Genomic DNA, 15,000 nt, shown 5'->3' with positions numbered 1-15,000 from the left:
ATGTAAATAAAAGAAGAGTGAGTGAAATATCTTCATCTAGAAGAGTCTACATGCTCTCGTTATCTAATGAAGTGGCGCTGGTTTGGACGGGCCGAATGTAAAGAACCAGCATGCCGTGCAAGATGAAGAAGAGCCGGAGAGATGAAGAATGTGCAGCAAATATGTGTATTTCCAGTCCGTCATGTGACCGAGAACACCGGCGTCTCTAGCGCTGCGACTCAAAGATCCAGACCAGAAAACACCAGCAGAACTGAGCAGTGCGGAGGATGAGCAGCACTGGTCCGTACGGTCCGTAGTGTGTGACCGACCGTAGTGTGTGACCGACCGTAGTGTGTGACCGACCGTAGTGTGTGACCGACCGTAGTGTGTAGACCGTAGTGTGTGACCGACCGTAGTGTGTAGACCGTAGTGTGTGACCGACTGTAGTGTGTGACCGACCGTAGTGTGTGACCGACCGTAGTGTGTGACCGACCGTAGTGTGTGACCGACCGTAGTGTGTGACCGACCGTAGTGTGTGACCGACCGTAGTGTGTGACCGACCGTAGTGTGTAGACCGTAGTGTGTGACCGACCGTAGTGTGTGACCGACCGTAGTGTGTGACCGACCGTAGTGTGTGACCGACCGTAGTGTGTAGACCGTAGTGTGTGACCGACCGTAGTGTGTAGACCGTAGTGTGTGACCGACCGTAGTGTGTAGACCGTAGTGTGTAGACCGTAGTGTGTGACCGACCGTAGTGTGTAGACCGTAGTGTGTGACCGACCGTAGTGTGTAGACCGTAGTGTGTGACCGACCGTAGTGTGTAGACCGTAGTGTGTAGACCGTAGTGTGTGACCATAGTGTGTGACCGAAGTGTGTGACCGAAGTGTGTGACCGTAGTGTTAGTGTGCGACCGAAGTGTGTGACCATAGTGTGTGACCGAAGTGTGTGACCGTAGTGTGTGACCGTAGTGTGACCGTAGTGTTAGTGTGCGACCGAAGTGTGTGACCGAAGTGTATGACCGTAGTGTGTGACCGAAGTGTGTGACCGTAGTGTGTGACCGAAGTGTGTGACCGTAGTGTGTGACCCTAGTGTGTGACCGAAGTGTGTGACCGTAGTGTGTGACCGCAGTGTGTGACCGTAGTGTGTGACCGTAGTGTGTGACCGCAGTGTGTGACCGAAGTGTGTGACCGTAGTGTGTGACCGTAGTGTGTGACCGCAGTGTGTGACCGTAGTGTGTGACCGCAGTGTGTGACCGAAGTGTGTGACCGTAGTGTGTGACCGTAGTGCGTGACCGAAGTGTGTGACCGTAGTGTGTGACCGTAGTGTGTGACCGTAGTGTGTGACCGTAGTGTGTGACCGTAGTGTGTGACCGTAGTGCGTGACCGAAGTGTGTGACCGCAGTGTGTGACCGTAGTGTGTGACCGTAGTGTGTGACCGTAGTGTGTGACCGTAGTGTGTGACCGAAGTGTGTGACCGCAGTGCGTCACCGTAATGGAAACGCTGTCATTTCGTAATAGTTTTTTATCGAAATTTAGAATAAATCGCAAAAGTTTTGCACAAATCTGTAATATAGAGATGATAATGGAAATGCGCCTTGTGAGCAACATACTGTTGAACGGAGGAATGTCACTGGTTAGGTATGGACCTGTGTAGTCTAGTCCTCATGAAGGGCCCGGTCTGAGCGATGGTGTGTGTGCAGGCTTCAGATGAGGAAATGGAGTGTGCTTCTCACCTTTGGTGATGCTGAGAGTGTTGTCGCCGCTCGCTACGAAGTCATACAGCGCCACGAACAGGTTGGGGTCGTTCTCTCCGGGTCCCGCCAGCAGATTCTCCTTGGAGTTCCAGCGAGCCGCTTCAGAAAGACCCGGAGGCTCGAACCCGGGCCGCTGAAGAGCTTCTGCAACACAGCACAGGTCAGAGGTCAACACCACACTGAACATGCCAGTGTAACTCCCATTACTAGAACACAGAACAATCTGACCAACGTAAAATACAATTACAAAAACATTCTTAAAGGTGCAGTGCATAATATTTAGGAGGATCTGTTGACAGAAATGCAATATCATATCCATAACTGTGTGTTCAGTGGTGTATGAAGACCTTACATAATGAACCGTTGTGTTTTTATTACTTTAGAATGAGGCGTTTCTGTCTACACACACTGCAGGTCTCCTTACATCCACATGTTCCTACGGTGGCCCTGAGCGGACACACACATTCTGTCACTGTGTTGTTCTTCATGATAAGAAGCGAGCTAAAGTCAGCCAATAAAACACTGACACAATGATGAACAAGTCACAATAATATTCACGATAACATCGTTTTCTTGAATAGGTAAGTAAACATAATTTCTTAATTTATCTTTATAAAGAAACCTCGTTTAACTGGCTACTCTCTGCGGTCTCAGACGACGACATCACTTCCTGTCGGCCACCGTAACTTCTGTTGGGTGCGATTCACAACCTCACCACTAGATGCTGCTAAAACTTACACGCTGCACCTTTAAGTAAAGTTGGCAAGTTTTAATAACAATTCAATAATGTTCAATAATCATGAGATTAATGTCACAATGCAAAAGATTGAAATAAGAGTTTAGGTGACAGATATTATAAGATTTTATCTTCTTTCTGTTCCCTTTTGCACATGGGAATTTAAATGATCTAAAGAAGAAAATGAAATTTTCTGTGTTTTACCATGGAGCAATAAAAATAATAAATGAAAAAATAATAAATGAAGAGTCTCTTCTGCTCTCCAAGGCTGCGTTTATTTGTAGCATTTATTTTCTATGTGAATATCTAGTAAAGTGTAATTTATTCCTGTGATCAAAGCTGAATGTTCAGCATCATTACTCCAGTCTTAAGTGTCACATGATCCTCCAGAAATCAGTATAATATGATCAGGGCTCAACATAAAAAAAAATCCCCACTGGCCCCCGGGTTTTGCTGGCCCCTTCTATATTTTTACTGGCCCTGAAAGAAATATAAGGAAAAGCATGGGAAACCATTTCTGGCATATCAGAATGGGTGCTGAACATAATAAAAGTTCGCTCGCAGACTGCCGCGCAGGGCCGGACTGAGACCAAAAAGTGGCCCTGGACTTTCTGACCCACAGCAGCCCACCACATCCCACATCATAACACACTGGCTCAATGTGCAGAATAAGTTTTAACACTACTTATAGCATAAAAATATTACACAATACAAAAATAAATGCTATTTAAACATTTATTTTAAATAACACAACACATATTAGATAATATTTGTAAAACAAAGGGAAACAAACAGAAGAACATTAAGACACACAACAATATTAATATAAAACTATCAAGACATTAACATTTTGCATTAACATGAATCCTCATGGCATAGGCTACATTAGGCTATCATGTGATATTAAACTTGCTTCTTTTCTTCCAGCTTTTCATCCATAGACAATTATTTGTAATTATGTGCTCAGATTAATTCGCAGTAACGGATCAATATCTCTCTCTCTCTCTCTCTCTCGCTGTAAAATTAAACGTGAAAGGGCGCGTGTTTCAAGATACTCAACAGGGAGGGAGGGCAATACACTCACATGCACACAAAACACACTCCTTGTCGGCCGCGCCCGCGCGATCGATTCACTCAGCCATTTGCGTAGAAAATAAATGTAATATTATGATTTCCGTCATTTTTAAAATATATTCGTGTAGCCTTCCGAGTGGGCCGGCCCACATTGGCCAGTCCGCCCCTACGGTGAAAAGTGAAGTATCACATCGAGGCTACTTGGCCCCGAAATAGCGAAACTGCTGGGAAAAGGGGCTATAAAGACCGTTCCTCTAACGAGTCGGGCTTTAACAGACGCTACTTTCTCGTCCCCAAAAAGGGTGGTGGTCTCAGACTCATCCTAGACCTCAGACGTTTGAACAAGCGCTTATGAAATGCTCATTCAAATTGCTGACAACCAATCCTCGCGCAAAGTCGCCCGTGAGATTGCATGTTTATCTCAGTGGATCTGAAAGACGCTTACTTTCAGATACAGATAGCATCCCGTCACAGGCCATTCTTGATATTCGCCTCCGAGGGTCGAGCTTGTAAGCACAATGTCCTGACGTTCGGTCTGTCCCTAGCACCTCGCAGGCTCGCACGTTCACGAAGTGCATGGACACGGCGCGCGCGCGCGCTCGCCCCCCAACAACGGAGTATGCGATTGCGAATACTGAACTACCTCGACGATTGGTTGATTTTAGCTCAATCGGACGCAGAGCTTATAATTCACAGCCGGAATATTCAATAACCTGAAGTAGCATTGACACTCTTCGCGCCACTGTGTGTGACGAATTGCTGTTTGTTTTGCTGATGGCCAGGCACTGGCCCGTGTCAATCAGCTAGCCCGACATACTCTTTTACTGGCCCCGGGCCATCGGGCCATTGCTTATGTCGAGCCCTGAATATGATGATCTGATGATCAAGACACATTTATGATTATTATCAGTGTTGAACACAGTTCATATTTCTGTGAAACCTTGATTCACTATCATTTAAAAGTTTGGGATACACAAGAACTTTTTTTTTTTTTTTTTTTAAAGAAATTGATACTTTTAATCACCCAGGACTAGAGTGCGGATCGGGCCGAATTTTTCAGTCCGAGCCCGGCCCGCGTCCGACAGAGCAGTAACCGAACCCGACCCGAGCCCGACAGGCATAAAGATATTTATGTTCGAGCCCGACCCGAGACCGGCAGTTAAAATCCCATTTTTTTTCTCATACTAATGACAATTGTACGTTTGTTTGTGTGGAAAGCCCGCTTTTATTAAGCAACTGTAGGAAGGCAATCGGAAATGTCAACAGGACAAGCGCATCAGCGCGCGGAGCAACAAGTGCTCTTAACACAGGCGCGCGCACATTATGCACGCGTTTCGTTGTCACGGCTACATAAACAAATGTCCGCACACAGGAAGACGGATGTTATGGTAATATTTTACATGTATTTTAATCACAAAAACGATCGTTTGCATCAAGTGAAAGCATCAGGCACATCGGCTACCTACATAATAAGCTGTTTTAAATTTAAAATGTTCAATGCCTTATCGCGCTGATGTGACCATATCTGTCCGCTCCCGTCGGGCTCGGTTCGGGTATCCATCCTCAAGCCAGGACACATTAAACTGATCAAAAGTGACAGTAAAGACATTTATAATGTTACAAAAGATTATATTTCAAATACATGCAGTTTCCTTTCATCAAAGAATCCTGAAAAATAAAACGTATGACGGTTTCCACAGAAATATGAAGCATCACTGACAACTGTCCTTAAAAACACACACACACCCCGATAGCAACACACACCCCAGATGTTTTCAGCAATAATCATCAGCACGTCAGCACAGGTGTGTGTGTGTGTGTCACATGACATGGGCAGAAAAGTCATTATTCGCATCTCTTTGATCCGTCATTTCACACAATCCTAGAGTTTCACACACAGAAATTAAACATCAGAGCAATCTTCCCCGGCACCAACGGCCCAAACCCTGTCATGCTTTATCACCGGAGTCTGACCGCCATGATGACGATGTTCCTGGTGTTGCACAGAACAACATGAGACTATACATACTAACATGATAAACTATACGACAACAGTGTGCCCTGCAAAACATGCTGTTCTTAGTGTTTGTGTCTCGTTTCCAGTCCAAATGAAGTGATTTAGTGCTTTAAAAAAAGAAACAACATTATTTTTCTTTCCCCATTGGCAGATAATTTAGCTTTTTTTAAAGCACTAAATCACTTCATTTTGATTTATTTCCCCAGAAAACAAGACAATATCGTATGGTATTTTACTCATCTAGTAAATGCATCTTGATTTAAGAATTTTTAGATATTTTGGACTGGAAACGAGACACAAATACTGAGTAAGAGCAGCATGTTTTGCCGTGTGTGTTGGGTATTTAAGGACTTAAAGGGACTTTTTAAGTGTTGAGGAGTAAAGTTTAGACGATGTAGCTTGTCTTCTGTCATAATTAAATGTGCTCTCTGCTGTTCCCTTCAATGCCTGTCCCAGTTAACATGAGCTCATCAAACTGCATGAGATACTGATGATCATACCAGAATCGGTTGTGTAAAGTACACCGTGGTGTCGCCATAATCCGCTCATTCTGTGCTTCTCGTCTAACTCAGATCAGCACTATGATCAAACACAGGAGAGACTTGCATATTTCTGAGATAAAACATCAATATATTACATCCAACCAGACGAGTTTCAACTTTCGCCCTGATAATTGTCAGTCTCACACACGGTTCTTCTATTTATTTCCATTTTCCCCTTACATATATATTAGTAAATCACCAATTAGGCATCATCTGAAAGCTTAAGCACTCAAAAATCTATATAAATGAACTAAATTTATATGTTTTTTACAAAAGAAATGAACATCACTGAACTTCTTTGAGCTGGACTGTGACGCTGGACACACACTTTGCTGCATTATTGTCCTGCTATCTCTGTAAAGCTGCTTTAAACTCTCTGTGCTGTATAAATAAAGCTGACTAGACTATAAAATAAAGGTTTAGTTCACTACATTTGCTCTACAGTAAACTTCTATAGCTTTTCTACACGAGTGTTTTCTACTCTCTCCACACACACAATCAATGATATTGTGTATATAAATAACGTTTACTTCAGTACATTTGCTCAAGCGTTTCTACACTCTTCTGAAATATTGAGTGTTTCCTATAAAAAGAGAGCAACATTACGTCAGTATTTCGAAGCGTTCCTGAATTACAACTATTTGAGTTCAAGTCTCTATAGGGTTAACCTGCTAAAAAGATGTTTTCCAAACGGTACTGGCGCTCAGTAATCTCACAAACCTCTCATTATTGTTGAATCAGCCTGAGAGTTGAAATCGAACACACACACACACACACACACACACACTCAATAAGATCATTCAGTAAATGAACTCAAAGATGCATCCAAAACTCTCTCCACACACACACACACACACACACCAAACTGCACGGCTCAATCCAGACAGGAATCAGATTTCCCAGTGTTTTCTCCTCCCTCGTTTTTTCCTCTCTTTCTTTTCCTTGAGCCAGTGTGTCTGGCTTTGCTCTCGCTCTTCCCCTCCTCCACTTTCCAAACAGAAGAACCGAGGCCTGGACTTTCACGAGTCCATCGACACACATCCATCCGTATGATCATCGAAGCCCGAGCTCGGCCACTCTGTGTCACACACACACACACACACACACACACACACACACACACACACACACACACACACCACACACACACACACACACACACACTCGTTTACCTTCAAAGTAACAGCTGGAGGACGAAGAAAGACCTTTCTTGGATTTACAGCCCACCAATTTTAGACAAATTTCCAACATTTTCATTTGCTTCCCAACACGTCCCAAGCGAAAAATATAATCCAGTTGTTTTCTCTTCTATCCAAAATGAAAGTTCAAAATTAAGTAGCCAAAAAACATGAAAAAGAAGCTCAAGTCATGAACAAAGTGAAGATAAAGGTCAAAGAGGCTTTTCCTGATAAAAACACGGACACATCTTCATCTCAAACCCACTTCACTCCGTTCTTCTAGCGAGTTTCCGAAGTAAGAGGCTCCATTTTCCCCCCGCTCTTCCCGTTCTTCTCGTTTTCTCTGTGCGGAGAGGAACTAGCCATCCGTACGGATATTCCCCACGACGACCGAAAGCGTGTAGGAGTTAAATGAAGCACTTTGACGATAGTGTTGTTGTCTTTTTCATGGTGTGTGTCGTCTTGAGAGACGATCCGGAGGAAAAGCAAGAACTGATCCCTGCCAACAAAGAGGCCCTTTCAGGAGCGGGGCCGATGACATCACGGCCGATGACATCACTGGCTCCGCCCCCGGCTGAAACCTGCAGCTCTGTCTGCAGTGAGCGAGTGTAACTGGAATCTGCCTTTGTCTTCCCGTTCCACACGAGCCCCTCCTACACATGCCTCGCTATCTGTGGCTCACACACAGAGTCCAGGCGTACAACAGAGGGCACAGGGTCAAGAGCATCTACAGGCCAGTGTGAATATGTGACCCTGGACCACAGAGACAGTCACATGGGTCATCTGAATAAATCTCTCCACTGATGTGTGGTGTGTCAGGACAGGACAATATTTGGTCAAGACACAACTATTGAAAATCTGGAATCTGAGGAGCAAAAAAATCTAAACATTGAGAAAATCTCCTTTAAAGTTGTGCATTTATGTTCACGATTGTGCTGCATTCACTCACACAAATACATGCTTTATATGTGAAGAGTTTAGTTCCAAAACGCAATACATCCATTTTGATTAATTTGAGTAAAACTTTGTTTTCTTTACCAAGAAAATGGCAAGATGAAAACCACTATTTTCTGTTTCAAACTTTCACATAGCATCTTTAGGTTATAATAACATAAAAATTCAAATCCAGATTTAAATTTTCAAAGATTTATTATAAAAACTGTTTCCCCCCCAAAAAGCAATAAATCCATTAAACTTTTTTTTTTCCAAAATGCAATTAAATAATTGAAAAAAGTTATTTTTCATATTGAAACGTTGTTTCTTCCCCACCACAGGTTCATCAATGCCGTCAAAATTATTAATTTTTGTTTTTGTTTTTTGATCACAAAGTACTTAAATATAAGGAAAACTAGAATGCCGGGTGTGTTCAAAGCGCCGCCGTTACTGTGTACAGTGCGTGGAATGGTGCGCTGTGATTGGTTGAGCGGATGTATCGCATTCCGCAGAGATAGGACACTAGCGTTTGTCGCGGTTTGGAAAGAAAGGGAGTAAACATGACAAAATAACAAGGCGGATATCACATCTTACGTAAAATTAAAAATTGACTTTTTCTAATAGCGACCAGATACAATACTGATTTTTGCGTTTACTCAATTTAAAAAAAAAAAGGCGTTTATCGCGTTTTGGAACCAAACTCTTCATCTTTACAGTAGGAAATTTACTAAATATCTTCATGGAACATGATCTTAATATCCTCATGATTTTTGGCATAAAAGAAAAATGTATAATTGTGGCCCATACGCTGTATAGTTGCTATTGCCACAGATATACCCGTGCGGCTCCAGACTGGGTTTGCAGGGTCACATGTGTTCACTTTTAAACGCTCAACAAACTCAAGCGCTTGAGAAACCGAACACACATCTCCAATATTTTGTTTGTTATTTTTCAATTACTGAGTGTTTACTTTTAAATGCTCAAAAATATCACAATAAACATTAAGATCATTATTATGGACACTGGGTCTTGTTCACGAATACTTTTGTGAATCATTTGCACTTATACGTGTGCATTTGATATAACTGGTTAATCCGTGGATTATTTCTTCAGTTAATGGGGAAAAAAGGCAAATATTAAAGGCCACAGAAGTGCCTTGGGACGCACAGCTTTATATGATGCGGTGACGTAACTTCCACTGAAACAGGAAGCTAAGGCGGGACATATTGAATGGCTCCTCCCCCTTTCCAAACAGCCAATAGCGTTTAGTTTACCCCACAGACTGACAGCACGCTGATGATATGCTGGATTCAAAACTAGGTGCAAATGAACTCTAGGTCCAGTTGTATCTATTCCTAGCGATTGCTAGGAATAGATACAGGAATTGATAGATATAGGAATTGCTATTCCTAGTGTTTACTAGTCTTTAATAATGCTTGACATTTATATTAGTTAGGCTAGTTGTTTTTCAACACCTAGTTGTATTTTTAAACCACAGGCAAACATCCTTGTAAGAGTTCTTTAGCATGTTCTTGATATTCAGCTACCGATTGATCGGCTGGTGACCGGAATAGGCAGATTTTATAGTTTAGGCAGAAGTGAGCGGCGCCCGGCCGGTCAGTCTGACATATGCCGATTTTATGCCGGTCAAATGCACTCGGCGCCGCAAGATTAACATCGCGCAACATCATCATCACACGTGCACACATGTAGGAAACCTTGTGAATTACGCCCGTTTCACACCGCAAGCATGAGCGGCGCGCGAGCAGCGTGTATTTGATCCGCCGTGCAGGTTACGGTGCGTGTCCACTACAGCGGCTAAACTCCGCTCAGTGCCGCTGGCAACGCTATAGCGTCTCCACTTCGGGGTGTGCCGGTTGCGAGTATGTTTAATCAGTGTTTTGTTTTCAACACACACACACACACACACACACACACACACACAGTAGGCCAATGAGCATCAGAGATGCTCGCGATTACATCCGGAAATAGACAAGCTTTGTTTCCAAATGCACCAAGCAAAGATATCCTGTCAATTTTAGTAACCTTTATAAACCCGGCCAGTATAATAACAATGAACACATCCAAAATGTAATATTTAACATGTATATAAAAATTGCAAGCGTCTAATTTGTAAATAAAATTATTTACGCACTAAATCCAGCATAAACTCTGCACAAGAGTTTTTATTTATTTTTTGCTTGATATTTGCATAAACTGCCCCATAGATATATACACTAGACGTCGCCTTGGGGTTCTAAGCATGCGTCAATCCGCCGCCATCTTGGAACAGGGGTGTTGTCATAGGAAGTAGATAGGTAACGCTGCTATCTCCACCTGTACTTCGAATTCATGGATGATGCCGGACTTGTGTGCTGCATATGGATGTTCACACGAACGAACGAAATCTGAACTAGGAAGAATGTTTAAAAAAAAAAAGAGTTTTTTAATTTTCTCTGGACTCAATGATAAATACATGTCTGACCGTTGGAACGAACCAAAAACACTAGAAATTCGCATTCATGACGATTTATGATGATTTTATTTCCGTTAGACGTTTGCCTACATTGACGCTGATGCATTAGAGGAGACTCCCCGTTCCATGATGGCGGCTCTGTTGACGCATTCGTTCTAATGAACTGCCGTAGCCAAGGCGACATCTAGTGTATATACTATGAAACTGGCCAACCTTTCTGACGCACTCACGCTTTCTCCGGTCCGCTGTCAATCCCAAAATGCACTGCGCGAGCGATAAGCTCGACCTCCATAGGAATAGGCTTCCATAGGCTCCGCTCCGCTCGCTCCGTGCCAGTGGACACGCACCGTTAATCAAAGAGCAGCGCGCGAGCGTCAAGCATTAATTAGCGGCGCGTGAGCAGCAGTGAAGCGGGTTTCGGCGCCGAGTCTATGTTTGTTGCGCTGCTCACGCTCAATTAAAGTGGAAGCACACTTTAAATGGACAAAATAAATATGATTTCACACAAAAAGTGCCCAAAATGCACAGCATTTGCATGTCTAGTGTGTTAACAAGAACTGGAGTAGACTGTGGCAGAAAAGAAAACTAAGACTCAAAAATATTGATAGAAAATGTACCCATTTAAACTTTTTAGACTGTTTTTATTATTCAGTCTGGGTTAAAGTATATGATGTTTTATAAAAAAAGATATGATCGTGTCTGTAGTCCGGCCAGAAAGAGCCTTCGGCTTTGGTCCTGCTTAGTTGGGGCATTTAATATTCAGCAATATTATTGATCTCCTGCATTGATCATTATATGAGAACTGATGAGCTGGAAGATGACATCACAGTTTCTCCAGAGCAGATATATATATAAATTAACAAAAAATTAATAACTTTTTTACAACCGAAATGAACCATCACTGAACTTACTTAAAGGATAATTCCGGTATTTAACACCTTGAGTCTATATTGTAGTTTGTTTTGGATGAACAAGAGTGGTGGACAACATTTTTTTGACAATGGTTCCTCTCTCGAGTTTTTGACTATAATAGAATTGGCCATGGACCCATTTAACATTGGAGTCAATGGGCATGTCTGAAAATGTCATTAAAACAGCCAATAATGTTCTTTACAAAACTGTTAAACTCACCGAGTGGGTAGTGGTGTTCGTTGATGATTATAAACAATATATCGTCGCAATATATGATTCCAATCCGTTTATTTTGCTATAGTGGAACTATTTTTTCAGACACTTCACAACCGTGTAACTTCCGCTCAATATTTGAATCTGAAGCGTTAGCACACTCCCGACCACTTGATGGCGATAACCGATGTTTATGTCTCGCGGGACACTCGCGGTCACAGTCGAGTTCAACTTCATATTGCACTGGTCAGTGGTCACGTCTTTCAATATTTTCAAGGTTTTGTTTGTTTATTTGGCTTACTCTCCCGGAGCACAGTTGCTCTGCTCGCTAGCCTTATGAGAGACAGAAGCGAGCAAAAAGACGACATCGCCCGAATGTAAACAGCCCCCTTTCCGTCTCCGGTAGCGCATTTATATTAACGAGCACTCAGTCCTTCAACAGAATTCAATGGGATTTTACAAAATGACGAATAAATCACGACAGAAACTGTATTTCGCAACACTTTTTGTTTCTGGAACATCAACTAACACCACTAACCACTCGGTGAGTTTAACAGTTTTGTAAACGAACATTATTGGCTGTTTTAATGACATTTTCGGACATGCACATTGACTCCAATGGTAAATGGGTCCATGGCCAATTCTATTATAGTCAAAAACTCGAGAGAGGAACCATTGTCAAAAAAATGTTGTCCACCACTCTAGTTCATCCAAAACAAACTACAAAATAGACTCAAGGTGTTAAATACCGGAATTATCCTTCAAGCTGGACTGTGCCGCTATTCTCTTCTGGATGAGATGTAAGATGCAGATGATGTGCTTACTCATTACGGTTTACAAATGTATCCAAATGGAAAAGGCCAGGACGCTGTGCTCGTGTGAACAGCACATCTGTTCATTCACCGGTAAAGTCGTCCTGGTTTTACGGTAAGTTACCACGATTGCTGTGTGAAAGGGACTATTGTCACATTAAACTTTAAGGTCAAATCTGAAATGGTGCAACAGATGTCTTTGGAGATGGAAAAACACGATACACACTAACGTGATTATTAAACTTCAAAGTCTATGATATAATTAGCTAAATAAATAAGCAAGAGATTGCTTATGATCTACTGTTGGTGTTGATTTATAATAAGTCATCGAGCGTAAAAAATAAAGCCTCACAAATAACATGCTAGTATTGAGGCCCCAGTCATTTAGTAATAGCCTATATTCTTTCTTTCTTTTACCTACACACCAGTGTGAATATTTGTGTTATTGCATTTCAAATAGGGCCAGTTTATAGGCTACTCCTAGGCTTACGTTTTTAAATTACAAAAAGCCTACGGATGTTTTTGTTCTGGTATTTTCAATATTATATGCTATTATTTGTGCATAAACATATCTGGTTACAGTAAACATACCGTTTGTTTGAAAACAACATATTTTGTCATCATTGCTGCAAGCTTACAAGAGCGATAATATCATGAAATGTGAAGGGGGCCCTAAAATATTTTCTTGTGAAAAGGGGGTCTCAGACAACAAAGGTTGGGAACCGCTGATGTAAGTGATTGTATGAGTGCATATTTCATCTTTTTGAATGAAAATACAGCTAATTTAGTAAAGCATAGACATTTCAAAATAAGAGTCCTTTTCTTCTCCGGGGTTATTATGCGAGTTTATCTTGCATTTAATTCAAGGTTAAAACTCTTGTATATTTTGTTTTGGCCAAAAACAGCAAGTAAGAAAAGTCTATTTCCTTATAAGAATACCTGCAAAAATGCATAACCTGTTGTTCAAAAAGACGTTCAAACCCTTGCAAAACTTGCATTGCAGTTGCTACCTGTGGTGGTTTATGTGGTTGCTAGGGTGCTGTACGCGGTTGCTAGGGTGCTCTGTGAGTCTCTGGTGTTCAAGAGTCCTGCATTAGCTGAACGTTAGAAGTGTTTTCTCTCTGCGCGGAGCAAAGCCAGCGCTGCGGAGGCAGGTTTGTGGAGGAGGGGGCGACGCAGAAACATGAAGCACATTTCTCAGAGATGAGCTCATAGAGGATCATTTATATAATCCACTCTCCGCTAGCTGACGCACAGCATCGCTCGCGGTCATTAAACACACACTCCTTCCCAGCGCAACCAGCGGTGGCGTCTGTGGCGCTGCGCACGAGACGCGTTCATGCCAATGCGAAGCGTTCGGTTAAACTGAGGGTTGCATCATGAGCCCGGGAATGGAAACATGATCCAGGTGTGCTGGGAAATCTCACACACACACACACACACACACACACTCGTAAGCACTACTTTCCTATGCAGCCGTGTGTGTCTCGGACAGAAACGGTTAGAGCTGAAGTAATGATCCAGAGAGAGTTTGGTGAATCCGCACTGAACTGCAGGCCGACACACACATGATCAACAATAACTGCCAGAGAACAACACACACATCACATGAGAGCCGTACGATCATCATAACACAGTCACTCCTCCGGCAGCCGATCCACATCCAGATCACTCCTCGATCACTCCTCTAATAGTGCCGCACAAACTCACTCTGAGAACATATCCATCCGCCTCAGAGCAAGAGGACACCAGGAGAGACGCGGACAGGTCTTCACACGCCTGAACACGTTCATCCACAGTCACACACACACACACACTCACTCACACACTCACACACTCACACACACACACGCACTCTCACTCACACACTCACACACATGCACTCTCACAAACACACGCACTCTCACACACACACTCTCTCTCTCACACACACACGCACACGTCACACACACACATGCACTCTCACAAACACACACACACACGGACTCACACACTCACACTCTCACTCACACACTCACACTCACACACGCACTCACACACGCACTCACACACGCACTCACACACGCACTCACACACGCACTCACACACGCACTCACTCACGCACTCACTCACGCACTCACTCACGCACTCACACACGCACTCACACACGCACTCACACACTCACACACTCTCACTCACACTCACACACACACTCACACACACACACACGGACGGACTCACACACTCACACACTCTCACTCACACACTCACACTCACACACTCTCACTCACACACACACTCACACTCACACACACACTCACACACACACACACGGACTCACACACTCACACACTCTCACACTCACACACTCACACACTCTCACTCACACACTCACA

General features: G+C 43.0%; 1 protein-coding gene across 3 annotated transcripts in view; it reads right to left on the bottom strand.

The window, feature by feature from the left end:
• abl1 (c-abl oncogene 1, non-receptor tyrosine kinase) overlaps positions 1 to 15,000 on the bottom strand; it is a 39,397-nt gene that overhangs the window by 17,981 nt on the left and 6,416 nt on the right. The window contains exons 1-2 of one of the 3 annotated variants that reach the window (XM_079606213.1): positions 7,274 to 7,889; positions 1,712 to 1,876 (exon numbers count right to left, since the gene is read on the bottom strand). In XM_079606213.1, coding sequence (XP_079462339.1) covers positions 1,712 to 1,876; positions 7,274 to 7,358 — 250 coding nt within the window. In that variant the 5' untranslated portion in view covers positions 7,359 to 7,889. Of the gene's footprint in view, positions 1 to 1,711; positions 1,877 to 7,273; positions 7,890 to 15,000 lie in introns of those variants that run through there. The other 2 variants (XM_079606214.1, XM_079606212.1) reach the window with 2 other exon arrangements.

This window comes from Phoxinus phoxinus (genome assembly GCF_949152265.1).
Source record: "Phoxinus phoxinus genome assembly, chromosome: 3".
NCBI classification, from domain to species: domain Eukaryota; kingdom Metazoa; phylum Chordata; class Actinopteri; order Cypriniformes; family Leuciscidae; genus Phoxinus; species Phoxinus phoxinus.
The sequence above is the reverse complement of the archived record's forward strand: the minus strand, read 5'-3'. Positions and strand labels throughout refer to the sequence as shown.